This window comes from Camelus bactrianus, chromosome 1 (genome assembly GCF_048773025.1).
Source record: "Camelus bactrianus isolate YW-2024 breed Bactrian camel chromosome 1, ASM4877302v1, whole genome shotgun sequence".
NCBI lineage: Eukaryota > Metazoa > Chordata > Mammalia > Artiodactyla > Camelidae > Camelus > Camelus bactrianus.
This window is the reverse complement of record NC_133539.1, coordinates 75,076,266-75,098,587: the sequence shown is the minus strand read 5'-3', so window position 1 is coordinate 75,098,587 and position 22,322 is coordinate 75,076,266. Positions and strand designations below refer to the sequence as shown.

Below are 22,322 nucleotides of genomic sequence, written 5' to 3'. Positions count from 1 at the left end.
ACTGGAAGTCTCAGTCTCAATGATTTCTTGATTTTTGTTTAATCTTTATTTTTCAGAGGTCCTTACAGAGAGAAAGATAAAGCAGCCAAAGAAGCAAGAAGTGTTAATAGTGATAAGCTTGGAAACTGTGACTGAAATAATTTAATTGTACTCAATAATGTTTTGTTTCTACTTGGAAAATGAGATCTCTGGATCTGTTTAATATTATAGAGCCAAATAAATTAACAAAAACAGAGTAATTTCTCTCCCCTACCCCATAAGCCTGGTTATTTTGTTTTGTAACTAACTCTGCCTTCTTTTTATAAGCTGGCAAAGACTAAGGGATGCAAAATTCCTTAAAGTGTAAATCTTTGGAGTTCTGTTTGTAACAAAATTTAGAACATTTGAAATTAAAAAAGCATAAATTCATCTTCTATAGTCACTGACATGAAAAAAGTGGGAAGAGGTTTTTTCCCAGCTTAATTGCAACTAAAGAAACATGACAAGTAGGTTTGATTACGGACCTTGCTTGGATCATATTTTTTAAACAAACCAGTTGAAAAAAAGACACGTGTGAGATAGAAATTTATGTCTTTGATGATATCAAGGAATTAATGTTCTTTCTGTTAGGTGTGAAAATGAAATGTGTCTATGTAAGAAAATCTCCATATTTTATAGAGAATTGTGTAAGACTGAAATGACCTGAGATTCTTCTCAAAATGCTTGAAAAAGAGAGAAAAAGAAGAAAGGAAATAAGGAGGGAAGGCAGAAGAGCAAAAGGAAAAAAAGAAAAGATAAAGCAAGTATGGTTTGGTAACTACTGAAAATGGGATGATGAGCATATGAGGGTACGTTTATTATTCTCTGTTCTTATATATGTTTGGAAAGTTGATAAAAAGTCATGAAAAATATCCAAAAGGCATGCGGATTAAACATGGAAATAATAAATTTAGTGAGATTATTGTCCAAATAAACTACCAAGCCTCATCATTTTTATGAGCAAAGCAATGATACATAATCCACTTAAAAATTCTTAAAGGGATTTTACATCTGTGAAAGGCAGAACAATCGTGACCTACATTCATTTTGATGTTCCTCCTTAAATCTTTTTTTCTTTTCTTAATGGCTCCAAAGTACCTAAAACTCTTGTAGCTTTAAGGGTAACTAAGCTAAGCTTGTTTTGGTGTCACCCTCCCCCACCAATTTTCCTACTTCAAAACAGATTTTACATTTCAAACATACTTTGGAGGAAAATTGAAAATGAGAGGAATGCCTACTAAGTAAATCTTGGCTCTTAAACATACTTTGAACACACAAAATGGACTAAACCTTATACAAATGTTTACACTGCGGTGATGATTTCATGTATCCTTTCCTTTTATGCTTCATTCATACAATAAATACTAGGTGATCACTCTATCAGCATTGTGCTAGGGTAGCTTTAGAGGTTAGCAATCAACAACATAGACTCATTCTTGCCTGCACAAAGCACACAGTCTACTGCAGAAGACACCAGAGAGTCCCAGTCCACTCCCTCCAGGAGGTGGTGTTTTATTGTAATTACGATCACTTTAAATAATTATGCTTTCCGGTTTTTTGACTCCCATTGCTAGCAGGAAAAGCAGTTTAGGCTAGTCAAAGTTTGGAATAGGTAAACTCTGGAATTTCTTGATCATCAGAAACAGCTCCCATGGTTACCATTTAGTATGTGGCACCACTTGGTGTAAGACATGAGAACTGCTACATGAAAATACTTTAAGAAAATTACAGTTCTAACAGATTTACATGGATTTTCAGTGTGGCCTGTTAAGACCACTATAGAAGTAATTGAAAATATATTCTTGTATTGTCCCTCCATAGTGGCTACCACAGTTAGCTTGTAAATAGTAGGCTTTCATAAATGCTTGTTAAATGAATGAATAATTGAATTTAAACGCCAAAGGCACACTAACAAAATATAGATTTTAACAGATTCTGTCCTTTATTTTAGACTCACATCTTGGATGAATGAATGTATAAATTTAGCCCTTGCATCAGTCAGTGATGAAAAGTGATTCTTTAATAACAAATAGTCCCAAAAGCTTATCAACTTAACACAACAAGTGTTTCTTGCTCATGTTGTGTCTGCTTTGTGCCCTGACAGCTCTCCAGACAGAGGAAGGGAAAGTGAGAGAAGCAAGCACTGGAAATAAATTGCCTCCACCTAGAAGTAAAACATAGTTCTTCCACCGACATTTTGATGGCCAAAGCAAGTCATATGGCTCTTCCTAGCTACCAATGGAACAGGGAGTAAAATCACCTGTATGCCTGAGAGTAGCAAGCACCAGAAGCTGGATATCGTTGAATAGCATTAATGCCAACCAAAGACCTAAACTATCAATGAGTTTTCTTCCAAGGGATATCAGATATATCCATTCACTGGGGAAATGCTTCTTTTCATCATCAATAAATCTCAATCTCCCTCAACAGGGTTTTTAGCCTTTGGATCTTCACAGGTATGAGTTTCTGAGTTCAAATCTATCAAATGGATACAACACTTGATCTTCATTCCCAGGTGCTAGAAATAAAGTCAGTACTCTAGAAAATGAAAAGGGCCACACAAACACTGTAGAAGGTATCATTAATATTCTAACAAAAAGGTCTAGTCTGATATTAGATTCATTGATTCATTCCGTTACAGAAAAAATACAGACTGATAGCAATTGGAAATTGAACACTCAGTGAAAAAGTTCTATAGCTGAACAGAGAACTCGACCTAATACCAAGTCAAGGTTGACCCCGCAGAGGTTACGTTCAGAGAAGGAGAAATAGGGTAAGTCTTTTGAAGCCAAAAGACATCTCTGTTCCATTATAAGGAAGCAAAGTATCTGAGTGGGTTGACTGGCTGGCCAGATCTGAGCTTGCTGGTTTCAAAAGCACTAGGCTGGCTGTTTGGAAGACCTCTGCTGTGTAGGTGGCTCAGAATTATGGAATCCAGATGTCTCAGCTGGGGATATGAGGTCCCTGATGTAAGACTACAGCATGCAGCTGCCTCATGTCTGAATCAGGACTATGTCACACAGTTAGGTCTACACAAGTGTCATCAGGCTAGGTGGCCAGGATAGAGTTTATCAATTAATTCAACAAGCTGAATTCCTAGACTCTTTACCTGCCCCATTCTCCCTAGACCAAGCTAGGCACCTGTCATGAGTTCCCATACACTCTTATTTACTTCGCATTTAGCCATCACATTCCAGTGCTGTTTAATTGCCCATCTTTTCTACTGTAAGGACCAGCAGGGCAAGGACCATGTCCATCTTGATCCATGCCATATCCCCAGTACCTAGTACAGTGCTGGACATAAGATAGACATGCAATAAATATTTTATTGAGGATCTATACAAGACACTGTGCGAAGCAGGGAGATGGACAGAGTGGAATATAATTGAACCAGAATTCAAAGTCTGAGTAGAGAGACAATATGATACACAGGAGTGAATCCAAATTTTGTGAGGGCATAAGCTTATGAAAACTGGGGGAACCAATTTAAGAAAAGTAACATAAAATTATGAATGCAAAATTAAGTACCTCAGCTTAGAAGAGGTTCATGCAATTGAGGGGATTTGAAGCTTAAGCTTCATTAGCTCCACAGTAAATGTATTTTGATAAGTGAGCTAATGTACCAAATACTGTAAAATCTCTGAAGAGTATTCAGAGATCCCTGCTAGGGAAAATCAAAGATTTCATAGAAGAGATAAATTGTGAGTTTCATCTTTCAGACAGAAACAAAGGAAAGAAACTGCAGGTGGAAGACCATGTGGAAACACACAGGTGAGAAAGAGCTACAGCCTGTTTATTCATGGGACAGTGAGAAGTACTGTACTGTTTGGCTAATGTGGGGTTGGGTGGGGAAAGCGTTAGGCTAGTGGTTCTCAGAGTGTGATCCTGGGGCAGCAGCAGCAGCATCACCTGAGAACTTGTTTGAAGTGCAGCCACTCAGGCTCCAGCTCAGACTTATCCAATTAGAAATTCTGGGGATAGAACACAGACCTCTATATTTTAACAATCACCTCCTGGTGATTCTGATGCAGTTAAAGTTTGAAAATGAATGCCTTAGTAAGTTACTTTAGCATCAGATGAAGCTATTTTATTTTCACAAATTTAATGTCAGGCTGTTATATGAGATAAAGAGCAATAAGAAAGAAGTATTATGACAGAGAGAGAAAAATACTTCTCATCTCATACTCCAAAATAAATTACAGATCAACTAAAAAGTTACAGTAAAAAAATGCAACCAGATTATTTCAGCATAAGGCCAACAAAAGAACCTGTAAAGGAAAAGATTAGTAGACTTGATTTCACAACAATTTTAAATGTTTGTGTCATTAACAAAACTAAAAAGCAAACAAAAAACAAGAAACGTATGTAAAATATTATCCCAAATAAAACGCTTAAAAGCTTACTTTTAAAAAAATTATAAAGAGCCTGCAGAAAAACGGGCAAAGGACAGAAACTGAAAATTGACAAAAGAAATACAAATGGCCAAGTTCACACACACACAAAAAAAACTTTCGTTTTTTGGCAAATTATGCTCAGAAACTGGCAAATTATGCTCAGAGACTGGTCTTTGCCAGTAATTCATTTAACACAGGTTCACAGCGGGAATTATAATTTATAATAATACCTTACAAGCCAATAGAATACAGGATAATGTCTCTTAATGAGCCAATAAGGAAATAACATATTCCAAACCAAGGATAAGTTAATTATCACTATTGTTCCAGGCAGAAGGGAGGTGAAAGAAATAAAGTCCAAATGTAGTTGAGGTGTACCTTTGTTAGGAGTTGGTTCGCAGAGGAGTCATCTTAGCCAACCAAGAGCTGATGTCCAGCTGCCAGCGCAAATCAACAGTCCCTTGCTGCCAGAGCACCACGCCAGCAGAACGAAGGCACTGGTACGGGCGGGCAAAACGTCTTTCTTCCCAGGACCGCTGCAAGGTTTTCACCGCTGCTGGCAAAGAGAAGCCTTAAAAATGGTTCCATAGCACCCCCTTGTGGCTTCCACCAAAACAGATTAAGAAACAGCCCAACCAACCGAGCGGAGGGAACGAAAAAGCCACAAACGTGTCAATTCTCTATTCCGTGCCAGGTACTAACTGTCCTAGGATTAAAAAAGATGCCTCTAAATTCTTTCGTACTTTATTGAGGCCATGCCAGCAATCGTAAACATTCGTTTTTGGGGGCTGAGAACACAGATAAATTTAATGAGGTAAAAATCGAGCCTCACAAACTAGTGTCTCTTTCAACTATGGCTTTATCTCCTGGGAGATAGTAGTTGAAGGGGTCTATGGCGATTACTATCCGGTTGTTGGTTGGTTAGTATGTGGTAATCAAAAAAAGCAGAGGGGACGAGTGGATGAAGACACACATTGCTGCCCTATTTGACCGACCGTGGGCACACAATAATCCACATGGGCCTCAGCATCCACTTAACAATTATTTGAACCCGGGTGCTGAGGCTACAAAAACGAATAAAACCCAGCCTCTAGAACCTCACAATCTCACTTTACTAATCTGTAAATCAGGACTAACAACCTTAACTCATTGTCAAAAAGATTAAACATGTGACAACATCGTGCTCACAAGTTTATTTACGCTTACTTAATTCAATCTTCTCTACATTTGTTCCTAGAAACTCAAGGTCGGAACAGGAGTAAAATCATCTAATCCAATCCAATTCATTCCACTAAGACTTGAGTCAGGGAATCCGGCTAAAGTCTAATAATGACTAGCGACCTTTTAAGAGTTTAACCCTCCTGCTCTGTGGACAGTTGCCCTTTTCTTCGCAACAGGCTGCCCGCCCCTCTTCGAAATGCCCCAAGCTTTGCCTAACCCGAGCAAGACCCTTCTCGCGCGTCCCCTGGAGGAGCTGGATGGGGAAAGGCCGGATGGCGCGCGTCGCTTCTCCCACTTCTTCCGGGCGGGAGGGAGGAAGGGCCGGGGGCGGGGGGGGGAGTTCCCGCGGCAGCCTCGCAGGGAGCAATTCTAGAGGGTGGAATCACTCGCTCGTTTCGGGAGGGGCGGTCCCCCGCCCGGAAGGGACCTGCCGCGGCGCGGAGCGGCCTGCAGGGGGCGCGGGCCGTCGGGCCACCCCCGGGGCTGGAGCCGGGTGGTCCCTCCCAGGCCGGGTGTGCGGCGAGGCCACGCGGCCCGATCCCCTGCCCCCACTCTCACCTCGTCACCTCCCCGCCCTCCCGGCGGGCCCTTGAGGTGTGCGGCGCAGGCGCGGAGCGAGGCGGTGAGTGCGGCCGCACGGCCTGGGCCTGGGGCCTGGCGGGCTGGGCGTAGGGCGCGCGGGGAGGGAGTGGGGCCGGCCTCGCGGAGCGCCCTGGAGCGCGAGGGCCAGAGCGGCGCCGCCCGCCGCCGAGCGCCCGCGGGCAGGGGTGCGCCGCCCCTCCGCCCGCGCTCGGGCTCCTGGGCCGCTGCCGCCTCCGAGCTGCGCCTGGGCTGGGCTGGGCGGGCGGGCCCGGGGACTGGTGAGTGCGAGGGCGGAGCGGGCTGGCGGGGCGCTGGACTGCTGCAGGGGCCACGGGCGTGCGGGCGCAGCTTCCTACGGGAGAGGGCAGGGAAGACCGGATGGCGTCTCTTAAACTGGAGCCCTGCCTGCGTTTTTCTGGCGGGATGGCGCTCCCCTCCCCCATCCCGAAGGCAGTTCCAACCTCTGCGGAGGACGCCTCCGCCCCCGCTCGCCTCGGCCCCCTGCTGCTCTTTTCCATGCGGTGCCTTTAGAGTACGGCCTTGAGAGTCCCTCTAGTCGCCGGGCCCGGGTGGGGCCGGTACGTGGTGCGAGGGTGGGGACGACTGGGTCCGGGTGGCTCCTGCGCAGCTCCTTCGGGCATCTGGGCCCCGGACGCCCGTCTGTGCCACGCTGGCCCTCTGGCCCTCTGGCCCTGCGGGGCGGCATCTTGACCTTCCGGCAGCGCATCCCGTGCCCGCGCCGCGAGCTGCAGCCATCAGGCGTCGGTCCCGGCTCTTAAGTCCCCAGCCAGTAGCCTAAGTCACTTGTTAGGGTGCATATATATGTAAAACCCCTTTTGGTTTTATTTTTCGGTACCACCTAGGGACACTAGTAGTTTGAAGCAGTTCATCTCTTTGCAAAGAGATAAAGAGTTGTACTTCAGCGAAGATTGATTCTAAGTTGGACATATAGTGGGGTTCTAGTTCAAGTTTTCCTACAGCATCTTTGTTTTATTTATTTTAAAATCTGAAAAATATATACTTGTTTCAAACTAAGGGTGGAAAAGAATGTGCTTTTAAAACTCTAGTATAAAATAGCTTTTTTATTGTAAATGCTTGTCTTATGTTTATACCAATTAGGAAGAAAGTATTTACGTTGCGTGAGAGGCCTTTAAAAGGCTGAAGTATTTAACATGTGCTGACTGCCTGTTATCTGTAGTTTGTCTTGCACGTAGACGTTCTTATTGTTGAAAAGTGACAGGTAGAAAGATACTGACGTGTTTTGTCTTAAGTTGCCTTTTTAAAAAATGTTTTAGATGGTATGATCTCCTTTTGTAAATGTCAAATATGTATGAGTACTTTAGCTTGAGAATATATCTAGACGTCCATCTGTACACCAGAATGTTGACAGTGGTTTTCCTGGATGAATGGATTCTAAGTGATTTAATTGATTTACATTTTTTTTCTAATTTTACGGCAATGTTATATATTACATCTGTAGAGTTTTGTTATGTTTTTGTTTGTTTTAATGGAGGTACTGGGGATTGAGCCCAGGACCTGGTGCATGCCAAGCATACACTCTACCACCTGTGGTGTGTTTTTTAAGTGAGGAAGGGGGGTTGAATGAAAAGTTGTATATTCAGAATCTGCCCAACAAAAGGAGTAGTGAGCAGATGTTTTTATGACATCCCTAAGTAAAAATCCAAACTTCCTCATCAGGGCAGTTATACGAACAAAAGGCACACAAAAATATTTGCTGAAATGATGGATGGAAGCATTTTTAGTCTTGAGTGGGCATTTTACCATCTTGCTTAAAGGAGGTCTGATAAGTGTTTCGATATTCAGCCCTAAGTAGGAGTCAAACATTTCCTGCCATCGGGGTGATCCTATTCCTTCACCTGACGGTCTGAATCCAAGCCAGCTTGCAACATTAATTTTAATGCCATGTTTGGTTTCCTTTTCTTGCTCTTTTGAAAGAATTTGAAGTGTTTGACATGCTTAGCTGACAGTTTTCGGTGTTCTCTCTGATACATTTAAAATATGAAGTATAAAGCTTTTAACTGTTAATTCTGGAAGTATACAAAGGAGGTATTAGTAATAAATCTTGAGATTTTAGTTTATTGCATAAACATGAAAACAGCTTTTCTTTTGATTTTTTTAATGCACTTGATGGGGGTAGACTCAAGGAGCATTGTGTTGTTAGGTGAGGTTTTATTTATATTGATACCATTTCTGTAACTATTATGGTCATCAGTTTCTTCAGGGAGTTCCCTTCCTCTCCCAATTGGTGGCTGAATAAGAACTGGAAGCAAGATGTAACTTGCTGGTAGCAGTGATTAGCAATGAAGATTTGCTCACACAGATGTTCCAAACCCAGGAGTCAGAAGACATGCTTTTTCGCTGCTGGTTCTGCTGCTTAATTGACTTGACTTTTCACTGAGTCTGTTTCCTCATCAGTAAAATTGGGGCCGGTTCGATGGTAGCCCTTCTATGTGCCCCCACAGGATTGTGTGAAGATCAAATAAAATAAGGGAAATGCAAGAAACTAAACAGCACTACTAAGTAAATGATCAATACGTGTAGTGCTGATATATGCAGAACTTAGTGAAGCAGCAAATATAATATGTCCACCTCAAGTTCCTTACCAGTAAAAATGAGATGGTCTTAGTAATGATGCCAGGTTCTACCTGCTCTGTACATATATATCATCACCTTGGTGATAAGAAAAGCAGCTTATCAAGCTGGTAGAGAAAACCTCACATTTCTTTTTCTTACTTTCCCACTGCTACGTGGAAAGAACACAAATCTGAAATGGAGGAGGCAGTTCTGATTCTAACACTAATCTATTACTTGAATTGGGGTGATCACTTTACCTCCCTATTTGTTTCCAAAACTGAAATAAAGGGATTGAAAGCATAAACTTGAAAGTCATTTCAATTTTTGTTCAAATCCCAACCCTAACACTTATTAAGTATTCCTCTATTTATGCCTCAGTTTCCTTATCAGTAACAAAGGGTAAATGGTAGGGATTTTGACTGTTGTGGATTTTTGCAAATGATGAGATTAAATGAAGTATGTACACAGCACGGTATGTAATTGGTGCTCAGTAAGTGATCATTATTATTTTTATTTCTGAATAATCTGTAAGGATTTAAACAGTTTAAGGTCTGTGATTTGCTATTGGCTTTCATTATATTGGCTTTCATCATGGCTGAATAAATTAATGCAGACTTAAATTCCTATTTTGATATTAAGATATAGCTATAGCGTTAGAAGGTAAATTCATTTCGAAGAAATATGACACATATTTACATGTAGTCACATGTTTATCAATAGATACATATTTTAGTACTTTAATACTGTATGTTCAAAGTAATATTATACTTGAGTTAATTCTGTATAACTTTCCAGTTGATTAAAGATCTGGTACCACTGTATTCTTGAGTCTCAAAAATGAACTACATTTTTGCTTATATGACTTCTGTCATGCTTTTTCTACAGGCATTTTTTTCCATCTGTGAAAACTTCCTTGTAATTCATTTTTCCTCACCTCAGTATTAAGAATTATACCAAGTAAGTGGGATATAGTAAAGCTAATGAGTCACTTTATAACAGTCCATGGGAATGTAATCATTCAATGGCTGCCATACCTGTTTTGTTCTCAGTAGAATGTTGAATGTGATCTCTTAAGTAAGAAAAGGATTTTTTCTTGAAAATTATATTGTGAACTTCTATAAGATGAGCATTTTATTCTGGAAGCCAGGGAGTCAATACAGATTTGTGACAGTATTTTTTTTTAAGGGAATGTGTCTACCTGTAGTGTCAAAACTGTATCAGAATATTCCCAATTATAAGAAATTCCCAGTATAAGAAATTATATTCCCTGTAAAACTCTTAATATGGTGCTGTAGGCACAATTAGTCTTTTATAAAAAATAATTTAAGCATAAGATTTATTGTAATTATCCAATTCTCACAATTACATGAACATTTGAAAAAGAGTTCTTGACCTCAGTAAGAAAGAAAACAGAACTCGGTGTCCTCCCTTTAAACTTGATCAGAAAAATAAATACAAAATACAAGCAAAAGGATTGTTTAACATGCCTCTTACGGATTTTCGCATGGTACCCATTTCCTATTACCAGTAAATTCTTTGGTTAGAAATTTTTATAACAATATTAACATTTGTCGTTTGTGATACATGTGTTAAATTTTTCCATTTTTAGATTAAAGAGATATGAATGAATATCCTAAAAAAAGAAAAAGGAAGACATTACACCCTTCTCGTTATTCAGGTTAGTGTATAATTAAATTATTTTAAAAGTTAGGCCATTTATTAATTCCCATGCAGTTGTGTTCCCATCCATTTTCTCATGAATGATCTGATAAGAGTTAAATATCTGGGTCAATTTTTAGGTAAAAGAAAACTTTTAACTTCTTTGTGTGTGTGTATATATATATTTATTTATATATATATGTGTGTATATATATAAAATATATGTATTTATTTTACAGACATTTAATCCTCACAACTCCATGGTTTATAGATACTTAAAATTAGATATCTGAGGTTACATACTTATACAGCATAACTGAGATTTGCCTATGTGATTCCCAAGCTTGTGTATAAGGCACAACAATAACCTTGGTGGAAGATATTTCACATCATTGGGAGAAAACTTTATCCTATACATTATTTTCAGAAATGTGAGCTTTCATTCTGATTGTGTAACTTTAGATCCTTTCTTTGAGGTTGGCTCTGCTTTCTTGGCAAATAAAAGGTCTTTGTGGCCATCTGTAATTATTACAGCTCACATACATATACTTGGGACAGTCTCAGGTATACCTGTTAACCAGTCAACCTACACATTTTTCACATATGAGGCAATTGATCTTGGTTTACTGCTTACTGGCCCTTTCCAGGCAAGACTTGAAATTAAGCCCTAACTGGTCCCCAGACCTTCCCCTGTGTATTCACTTTCTCTGCACTACATGGTAGATCTTCTAAGTAGTTAATTCAGTGTTTTTTGGAGTTAACACATTTATCACATATTTATATTTTGTGGGATTCTGACTTAGGCAAATGTATCTTTGTGCTTCAAAGTGTTATATTTTAAATTGTATAATTTATAGTTCTTTCAAAGCTTGAAGTCAGTATCAGATCTGAAATATAAAAGCCTTCAGAATTGAGGGAAATATTAATGCTTTATTATAAATACTATGAAAATTTATATATGTTGAATAAACAGATGACTGTCATTAAATGTATGTATGTTTAGTATGCTTGAAATTTTTTTAATTTTGTTTTATGTTTAGATTCCTCTGGAATAAGCAGAATTGCAGATGGATTCAATGGAATTTTTTCTGATCATTGTTATAGTGTTTGTTCTATGAGACAACCAGACTTAAAATATTTTGACAACAAAGGTATATCTAATATTTTCCAAAATATTTTTCTTTAAGTTGCTTATATAATTTTTTATTTCTTATTTGAAAATGTGGGTGAAAATGAGGGCAAGTGTTTAAACTTGTTTTAAGAAAACAGAAGAGTTTTGTGTAAGAAAGTAAGTAAGTGAATTTTAATTTTTAACATTATTTCAGACATATAGATCAAAAGCACATCCTTCTAAATCAGTTTTAGTGGGCTAGGAATCAGTGTCAAAGCAGGAATGACCCAGAGCTTGGAGCGCTTATTGTGAAAGGTTAAGAATGTTTTTGTACACAGTTCTTCCACTCAGCTATACCTTTCAGTCTGGAGGACTAATGGAAGGAAAGAACAGAGGATGAAGGATTTGATCATTTTCAATCTTACATTTTCTATTGACTCCTCTTTTCTAGGGCCTTGGATGAATAATAACAACGTGCATTTGTTCTCATCTCCTTCTGTAACCATCAAAACTCCCAATTCCTTTGAGCTCCTATTACAGGCACAGAAACAGAAATTATTTAAAAAACGTTCAGAGTCAGAGACATCAGTATGAACTCATGTTTGGCTTAATATAGAAACAAATAGTTATGTACAGAAACATTTCTAGATATGTTTATATATATGTGGTAGTGTACAGGCACATATTTTTTGTTCTGTTAGCTGAGAGAGCCTAACAGTAATGACACCTCAGTAGCAATGAGCACATCTACTGCCCAGATCTTAGTTTCTAATACCATTTTCCAATAAAAGGAATTAAGGCTTCTTGGAGAAATGGCTGATTCCAGTTCTGGGGCAGGAAATATACAAGATGAGCCCAGAACATCTTGTAGTGCCAGAAAATAAGGAAGTACTCAGAAAACACAAACACACACAGACACACACTCACTCACTTAATACAAGTATGCTAAAGGAGCATATGGAGCCAATTAAAAGAGCTCCCAATAGTCAGTTGTTCAGCCAGAGCTGAAACAATTTGACAGGGAAAAAAATGAATTATAGCCCAAAGAATAAAATAAATATCCATGAGTCCATACTGATATACATAAATGATCGAATAACTAAATAAATAAGAGAGAAGAAACAAACCTCCTATATAGAAGAATTCCAGATTATTTATGTAGATATTCATCCCTCAAGGAGTTGGATCATAACTCTCCACTCCTGAAGGTTGGACTGTACATAGTGACCTAATTCCAAAGGGTAGAGCATAGAAAGTAAAAGAGTGACTTCCAGTGGAGAAACCTGATAAATACTCCCTCAGCCCAGGTGACCAAGGTCAACATCAGCAGTCATAAACCATGTTAATAGTAGGTACTCTCAATACGATGTGATGAAAATGTCAGTTTGCCACTGTGTCTACCTCCCAGTAATCCATATCCCACTCTAATCATGAAAAAAACAACAGACAAACTTCATTAGTGGGACATCCTACAAAATACTTGACCAGTCTCAAAATTGTCATGGTATTGGAAAACAAGGGGTGTCTGAGAAACTGCCACAGCTAGCAGTAGCCTAGAGACATGACAACTAAATATTATTTGTCCTGGATGGGATCCTGGAATGGGAAAAGGACACTAGGTAAAAACCAAGGAAATCTGGATGAAGTATGGACTTTAGTTAATGACAATGTACCAGTTTTGGTTATTAATTGTAATAAATGTACCATGTTGATGTAGGATGTTAATAGTGGAGGAACTGAATGAAGGATATATGGGAATTCTCTGTACTATCGTCTCTTTTTTTCTTTTTTCCTGTAAGTTTGAAACTTCTAAAAAATAGTCTTTAAAAAAAGACATGATGTTGAAGCCCAGTTTTCTCTACTGACTGGCATTTCAGTTTTTTCATGCACTTGTAACATTGAGGCTTGGCTAAGGGAATAAAGACTTACTCAAACTCAGTAATTTAAAGTAAAATTCCCAAGTAACTTTAAAAAGTGTATTCTAGTCCAAATGGGACATGGAAGGGAAAATAGTTGCTTGTTTGGACAGATTTTCAATATGTCTGTGGTACACAGATAACAAGGTTTTCATAACAAAATCTAAGTCCTTAGTTCTGTTGGAATTCTAAATTATTTAAAACATTTGGTGCTTTGTTTTATAGTAATGTTTAATGCTTTGATATAAATAATTAGTATATTTCCAAATCCCTTTTTACAGATGATGATTCTGATACAGAGACATCCAGTGACTTGCCAAAATTTACAGATGGAATCAAGGCCAGAAACAGAAATCAGAACTACCTGGTTCCCAGTCCTGTACTTAGAATTCTAGACCACGCTACCTTTTCTGCAGGTAAAGGAAACTAATTAATAGCATTTGCACATTTTGTGTAGATCAATGAGAAAATAATGAATAAAATAAATTTATTTTTTGCCAATTATCTATTTAATAGGTCTTATTTAATAGTAGTAGTAATAATAATAATATACTTCTTTTATTTTTTTCAGAAAAATCTACTGATATTGAAATTTGTGATGAAGAGTGTGACTCCCCGGAGTCAGTCAACCAGCAAACTCAAGAGGAGAGCCCTATAGAAGTTCACACTGCTGAAGATGTTCCAATTGCTGCAGAAGTACATGCAATTTCTGAAGATTATGATATAGAGGCAGAAAATAATTCTTCTGAGAGTCTCCAAGACCAAAATGATGAAGAGCCACCAGCTAAACTTTGCAAAATTCTTGACAAGAGCCAAGCTTTGAATGTGACTGCCCAGCAGAAATGGCCTTTACTGAGAGCTAATAGCAGTGGCCTCTATAAATGTGAACTGTGTGAGTTCAACAGCAAGTATTTTTCTGATTTAAAACAACATATGATCTTGAAGCATAAGCGTACTGATTCAAATGTCTGTCGAGTGTGCAAGGAAAGTTTCTCCACCAACATGCTTCTGATCGAACACGCCAAACTGCATGAAGAGGATCCCTACATTTGTAAATACTGTGATTATAAAACAGTCATTTTTGAGAATCTCAGCCAGCACATTGCAGACACCCATTTCAGTGATCACCTTTACTGGTGTGAGCAGTGTGATGTACAGTTCTCCTCAAGCAGTGAGCTCTACCTACATTTCCAGGAGCACAGCTGTGATGAACAATACTTGTGTCAGTTCTGTGAACATGAAACGAATGATCCAGAAGACTTGCACAGCCATGTGGTGAATGAGCATGCGTGTAAGTTAATAGAGTTAAGTGATAAGTATAACAATGGAGAACATGGACAGTACAGCCTCTTAAGCAAAATTACATTTGACAAATGTAAAAACTTCTTCGTATGTCAAGTATGTGGTTTTCGGAGTAGACTTCATACAAATGTTAACAGGCACGTTGCTATTGAACATACCAAAATTTTCCCTCATGTTTGCGATGACTGTGGGAAGGGCTTTTCAAGTATGCTAGAGTATTGCAAACATTTAAATTCACATTTATCTGAAGGGATTTATTTATGTCAGTACTGTGAATATTCAACAGGACAGATTGAAGATCTTAAAATTCATCTAGATTTCAAGCATTCGGCTGATTTACCTCATAAATGCAGTGACTGCCTGATGAGGTTTGGAAATGAAAGGGAATTAATAAGTCACCTTCCAGTCCATGAGACAACTTAATTGTTCTCTTTAACTTCCATAATGTTGATGTAAAATAATAAATTTGACTTTTTTTGGAGATATAAAGATGGATGATTTCAAACATAACTTATGAGAATTGTCTAACAAGATTTTTTTATAGCTGTCCAGTTTTCTTGGCATTGCTACCTTTTTCAGTATATAATTGTATCCTAAATGTGGTATTTTCAATGCATTGTAGTTCATAGTTTTAACCACTTTTAGTGACTGTCGTCTTGTTTCTTGCATGTGTTCTGATTTCATAAATTGATAAGAAACAGATGTACTGAAGAAACTAGACTTTCCTTCTGTAAACAGAGGTGCTGTAAACTTTTTCTTCTTTAAACTCAAAACAAGCTCAGTTTTTCGTGTATGAAGTCGTTAAAATACTGCACTACCAGAACTAAAGTGCAACATACATAACACACAGTTAAGTCCATTGATACTCCCATTAATAAGAACAGGACCCTCTTGAATTCCCCATCAGTTTTCCCCAAGGATATCAGTGAACGCTCCCACCTGTGTGATTCTTTCAGTGACACTAGGAAGCCAGTTTTATGGCAAGAAGGAAAAATCTGGTTTTCTTGGCAGTCTTTTTTTAAATTCTCGTTTTATTTTAGCCCCTATCTGTGTGTTAAATAATTTTACATGGTGGTGAGGAGGAGCTTTAAGGGGCTTAACAATAAAGTAACATTTCATAACTCATTTATAAATGAAACAGGTCATTTATAATCTGTTCACATTTCATTTTCAGTTATGTAACTGCAAAGTCACGCCCAAACTTCTGATAACAAGTCATTTATTTTCTGAGAAAATCCGCTGAAGTGTTAAAATAGAAATAGGAAGATCTGGAAGATAGGGGTTGCTGGTATGATAAGGAATAAATTACTTTTTATAATAGCAAATCAGTCTTAACTCTTAGATTGGTTCCCTGTGGCTACCATAACAAATTGTCACAGAGTGACTCAAACAATAGAAATTTATTGTCTCACAGTTCTAGATGCTGGAAGTTTGAAATGTTAGCATAGTTGGTTCCTTCTGAGAGCTGTAAGGGAAGGATCTGTTCTTGGCCATTCTTCTTGGCTTGTTTGTCTCCCTGTATGCAAGTCTATCTCCAACTTCCCCCCTTTTACGAGGAATGAGTCTTTGGATTAGGGCTTATCCTGATGACCTCACTTTAACTTGACAAAGACCCTATCCCCGAATAAGGTCATATTTTGAGGTACTGGGGCCAAGGATTTCAATATACGAACTGAGATGAGTGAGGGAGAGACAACCATAATTCAGTAACAGTTTCTTAAATAGCACTATCAAGAAGATAGAATTTTGTATATCATTGGCCTCAAATATAAACATTGCTGCTAACAGACAATATTGTTAACAAATATTGATGTAGTTGCAACGACCAATTGTTGACCCATAGTTTTCCTACTGCAAGACCTGTGGGAATTTAGTGTTTAGAGAATGGTGGCAGCAACAAGTATTTTCAAAACCAATCGTTTATTTTTACTGTTCTGTCTTCTATGCATACCTGTACTCCTAGAAACTACCTTTCCATCTGATTGTAACATTCCAGGTAGAGCTATCTGATACAAATGTTTCTTAGAAGATGTAATTGGAAGAAAACCTTACCAACCATTTGGTCTTAACCCTCTAGGTTTTTAAGTTTCTTACAGAAATAGAAACTTAGGTTATTTTTAGGTCAAGGTCACAAAACCAGTTATAAAAGGCAGGAGTGGAATCCAAGTTATTCGGCTCCCATTCCAATGATGTTTCCATTACATCATGTTACATAAAAACCTAAGCTTTGACCTCGGGATGTTTTTCATGGCTACTTAACCTAGCCATTCAGCTTCCTTCCTGGTAATTCTGTTTTCACACTTTTTTGATATACATCCAGCTTCAGGAATTTGATTTTCAGAAAACAAACCTTAAGTAATGCCTTGATAGGTTTTTATATTTTTGTATATTTTACAGCCTTACATTTGATCAGGTGTTAGTAATCAAATTAGAGGTTTTAATGAAACTACTCAAGAGACATTAAACCCAAGTTTTAGTACCATATAATGTGCTTTTTGATGACTTTGCAGCTTGAGGACACATCCCAGTGACAGTTTGTCCGATAAAACCTTTCTGCTTTGACTCAGCTTTCAAATAAGCCTGTGACCATAAATTGAGGTAGCAGGTTTATATTTATGGCTTAACAAACCTACCTAAAAGAAAATTTCTAACTGCTCCTGGGTTTTTTCTACTCAAAGACAGACATTTTCACTGTACTCTTCTGTGACTTGAGAGTTCATAACTGATAGTAATGTTTATTAGCATCACAATAGTATTCTTGGCAGCAGTGAACAGTAGTGATGGATCTTTTTTTATTGTTTTCTTTTTTTTATCTTCACCTTTCAATGAGTTGTTATTGTTACAAGTTGAAAATGTGCGCTACTCAAAAGTCTCTCTTCTTGCTTATAAATTTGCCAGTTTTAAATCACCTTTCTTAGATTCCTCTGAAGGTATATTATCACATATTAACCAGTTTCTTAGTTTTACGGGGTCTATAGCCTGTTAGGTGATTGCTGAGTTACTGGCAGGTAAAGCATATACAGGTTTTTTTTTTTTTCAATAAACTAACACTATTCCTAATTTTTAAATCTTGATTTTCACATTAAGTTACTTAATTCCTGACACTTTACAGTTAACCTTACTTAGCTTGTTTTGTCAGTCTTAGTACCTTTTGCAAGCAGGTTAATATATTCCCCAAATACTGTTGATTAATTTTTAATGGAATTTTGATGACTTAAAAGCACTATAAGTGACATAAATTTGAAAAAGCTAATAAAAATCAAATAGCCACAATCCTCTTGGGAAGCAGATTGACTTAAAAAAAATCAATACTATTTATTTAAATGAAATAGTTAAGACCAACTGTAAATCCCAACACAGAAACAAATTTGGTTATTCAGGTTTACACTGCAACTTAACAGATTCATCCCTATAAATTCAAAATGAACTTTCAGATGTATATTCCTTTGTAACTTTCAGTTCTGGTGACTGAAGATACAGAGTATCTACAAGAAGTTTTATTCATGGCATTGAGTTTATGGATTTACAAATATAATATATTGGTTTAGCTTTCCATAAATTAATCTCTTAAGACAACTTCGAGTCTAAGACAAAGAAATGTGTACACCTATAGTGTTAAATATAAATTGACAAAGCTAAAAGTTGTTACATGTAATGTACATGTTTACATGAAGTTTATATGCTCAATATATAACTTTAAAAAACTAAAAATCTTAATAGTTGCTTGGAGTCTGCTTCATACTAGTGATTTAAAAAGTAATTTTCTGTATAAAATTTTTCCACATTAAAGCATCACCACAATTTCCTTATTAAGTTTATTCTCTTTAGTAACTTTGGTATTAAACTGGTAACTACCTGAACCCAAAATAAATCATATTTGTGAAAAGTAATTTCTTCATTCTAAAAAGATAATTTTCTCACATTGCTAAGTAGAAATACTGTATTATCTACTAGCCTTATTCCCATACCTTAAAAGTGATGGTTATTTAGATACTTTTTAAAATAAATTTTTGTTATCACAACCTTTAAGTTTGTTGTTTATTTTGGGTTTTAAAGAGGCAAACAACTATGACCCAGACAATCTTTTTTCTTACTAAAAATACTGAGCTGAATGAATTATATATTGAAAAATGTAATGAAAAGTATGTTTTGAATAAAAACTGAAAGTTTTCTAGTTTTCAACAGCAAGATACTGGCCACCACCAAAAAACATTACAGTTTGAAATAACTGATACTTCTGCCCTTTTTCTTCAGAGTAAGTTGAGATTAGGAATTGGAATCATACCAAAATTACACAGTAATGTAATTTCTGGTGGGTAATTTTTTTTAATCCTCTTTCTAAAGGCCATTCATCATGATGTTTTGAATTTGGAGTTTGGGAGTTTGAGAATATTGAATTCTCTTTTCGTGCCTATCATGCACATTTTATTTAGGGCTGCCTCTTCTCTTTATGGCATTATATTCCTAAAACATTGCTCAAACTATATTCTATGACTGATTACCCTCCTCTTTGCAACTTTTCCTCACCTCACTTGGATTTTCAGAAAGTCTCAAAAGTTTAAAATGTTCCCCACTGACAAGGTGAGAATGGACTTACTTTAATTCATCCGCTCTATTCTCCAAACATTTTTATTTTTGTTTTTTATGTTAATTAGACCATTTCTGTCATTCAGCTTTTTTTTAAAATTGACGTATAGTCAGTTTACATTGTCATGTCAATTTCTGGGGTACAGCATAATGTGTCAGTTATACACGTACATACATATAGTCATTTTCATATTCTTTTTTATTATAGGTTACTACTGAACTGTCTTAAAATAACTTATTCCCTTCGCACCATATGCCATATCACTCACTTCTATACCCTGTAAATATTTTATAAATTCCTGTCTAACAGCAATGCTGAATTTATAAATTTCAATGTGTCTTTTTTTTTTTATTTTTAAGAAGCAGAATTTCATGGCACAGATCTTAATACTTCTTTATGGTTAGAAGATAATAGTTAAGTGCCACAAGGTATTCTTTAGTGAACAACTAAATTAATGAAGTAGAAAAACTAACCTAAAATGACAGAATGTTAGTTTGGGAGAAACCTCAGAGATCATCTAATTCAGACTCATAAAGTGCACAACATACAAAAATAATTGTGTATAGTACATAGTTTTATTTTCACAATTGTAAATTGTATGTTGTAAAATGTAACATCAAATTTGATTCATTAATATTTTTATTTAGGACAACTAATTTTTTTTAAGCAAGTTGATTTAAAGAAAAACAAGTAAATAATCATACCTGGACACGGAAAAATTGGACAGGAGAAACATGAATGAAATTTGAGATTACAAAATTCTGATCTTAACTTCTTGTTTATAGCTTAGAAAAATGATTCTCTAACATCATTAGGCAAATGCTTTTTAAGCTAGAATAAATAGGACTTCCAACTCTCTACCACTCTTCAAAGAATTTTCTTCAGAAAAAGTTAAAATGTGCCCTATTTTTTTCATGGAATGTTATACCAGACAGCTAAAGAGAGAAAATAACAGAATAATACTGGACCATGGTATTTGGCTGTGATTTCTAGTCCCCCTGTTTGCTAAGCATAAATTGTGTAACTATAACCAACGTCATGGATGTAATGTTACCAGATTTTTCTCAGTCCATGGACTCTCTGCAACTCCTCAAAAACTTCTAGTTCACTACTAGTCAGTTTAACAGCTATGAAAAATCTACTATCAAGCCATGTGCACAGGGATGCATAGATATAAACTATGGTTCTTGTCCTCAAAGAGATTTACCACATAGGGCAGGAAAATCTGTCACCCTTCTGAAGTACAATTCAGTTAAGTATCAAACTGAGTGCCTTTTGTGTTTCTAAGTATTTGCTTTATATACAAGGCTACTGTAAATATTCTTGTATGTGTTGAGGTGTTTGGGGATTTTGTTCTTTTTTTTCTTGGGGCAGGGATGGGCTTCATATACATACATTTTTTGATTGTGATTAAATACTTCTAAAATATCCAGAATGGCTCAAGTTTATACTCCCATCAGCTAATCATATTTCCCTACATGCTAATCAGCAGTTGATATCATACAACTGTTTAATTTCCTGTAAATTTGAGGGTCATAAAGTACCATGTTACTATTGTTTGAATTTGCACTATTTGATTACTAATATGATTGAAAATATCTTAATGTGCTCATTTTGGGTTCTCATTTTGTGGACTGGTCTCCATATTCTTTGTTCACTTTGCTATTGGGTATTTTGGTTCATTTTCAGAAATTATAAATTTTAAATATTGGTCCATTGACAACACACACTGCAAAAAATAGATTCCCAGACTGTCATTCATCTGTTACAAATGTCTTTTGTTGAAGAGAAATTTTTAAATTTAACGTAGACAAATTCATCACATCTTCCCTTACAGGTTGTGCTTTCTACATCTGGTTTACAGACCCCTCTCTAACCCCAATGTCATAAACCTATTTTCCTACATTTTTTTCCTAGTAATTTTCTGGTTGTACCTTTTGTGTTAGGTCTGAGTTTCTTAGTGTGTAAGAATGATTCAAGTTTTATTTTTGTTCATTCGAGTGAGACAATTTTCTCAATAATATTTGTTAAATGTTGCATCTTCCCCCAGTGATTCATGATACCAGTTTGGTCATATATTAACTCCCCATGGGCATAACTGGCATATGGATCTGTGTCTGTACTCATTATATTCCTCTGTTCCTGCAATAGTATCACATACTTTAACAGTTGCTTTAAACATTATGGCTTTGCAATATGTCTTAATATCAGGTAGTATGAGTTTATTCTCTCTTCTCTTCTTTTTGAGAACTGTTTTAGTTATTGGTAGACTTTTCCTACCTCCATGTAAATTTAGGATTAGTTCAATTTCCATCTAAAGTCTTGTTGGAATTGCATAACAATTATAATCGTTTTAGAGGCACTGGACATATTTACAATGTTAAGTCTTTTCTTTTGTAAACACTGTATAATTCTCCATTTATTCAGGTCTCTTTTAATGTCCTTTAAATTTTTTAAAAATATAGGTTGTTAGCAGTTTTTGTTGAAGTCAATTCCTAGGTTCTTTTTTCCCCCAGATTCTTTACAGTTGGTTTCTTTGACATGCTGTCTAATTTTCTAATTGGTTGTTGCAGGTATATAGGAAAGCTTCTGAATTTTGAAACATGGATTTTGTATACAGAAACCTTTTTCAGGTTTTAATCTTTTTAGTTCTAATAGCTGTCTTTGCTTAATTTTTAACATAAATAGTCATATAATCTGCTATATATTACATATGTCTCTTTACTTCCAGTCTATGAGTCCTGAATGGCTCTTTTTTCTTATCATTGAATTGTCATTACTTCCACTACTATAATGAGCAGAAATAGCATTAGCAGACATTTCTTTAGAGGTAAGACTCCCAAAGTTTTCCCATTAAGTATGTTTTCTGTAGGTTTTGGTAAGTAGCCTTTAGCAGGTTTCTCAGTTTTCTAAGACCTTTTATTATAAGTATGTAA

The 22,322-nt window shown here is 36.7% G+C and overlaps 2 protein-coding genes across 6 annotated transcripts; one reads left to right on the top strand and one right to left on the bottom strand.

The window, feature by feature from the left end:
• Positions 1–6,002: 6,002 nt before the first annotated feature.
• LOC105063313 (uncharacterized) lies at positions 6,003–6,942 on the bottom strand. Its single transcript, XM_074371310.1, has 2 exons — positions 6,677–6,942; positions 6,003–6,567 (listed from the first exon to the last, which is right to left on the bottom strand). The coding sequence occupies exons 1-2, from the start codon at positions 6,940–6,942 to the stop codon at positions 6,003–6,005; spliced, it is 831 nt and encodes a 276-aa protein (XP_074227411.1).
• Positions 6,105–21,381, top strand: ZNF639 (zinc finger protein 639). 5 transcript variants are annotated; one of them, XM_074367553.1, is made up of 6 exons: positions 6,109–6,255; positions 9,696–9,767; positions 10,420–10,488; positions 11,510–11,620; positions 13,778–13,912; positions 14,068–21,381. In XM_074367553.1, the coding sequence occupies exons 3-6, from the start codon at positions 10,431–10,433 to the stop codon at positions 15,219–15,221; spliced, it is 1,458 nt and encodes a 485-aa protein (XP_074223654.1). In that variant the 5' UTR covers positions 6,109–6,255; positions 9,696–9,767; positions 10,420–10,430; the 3' UTR covers positions 15,222–21,381. The 5 variants fall into 5 exon arrangements, with proteins under 5 accessions (XP_074223665.1, XP_074223654.1, XP_074223659.1 ...); XM_074367558.1 differs by lacking the exon at positions 6,109–6,255 and adding an exon at positions 6,359–6,493; XM_074367554.1 differs by lacking the exon at positions 6,109–6,255 and adding an exon at positions 6,513–8,397.
• The last annotated feature ends 941 nt before the right edge of the window (positions 21,382–22,322 follow it).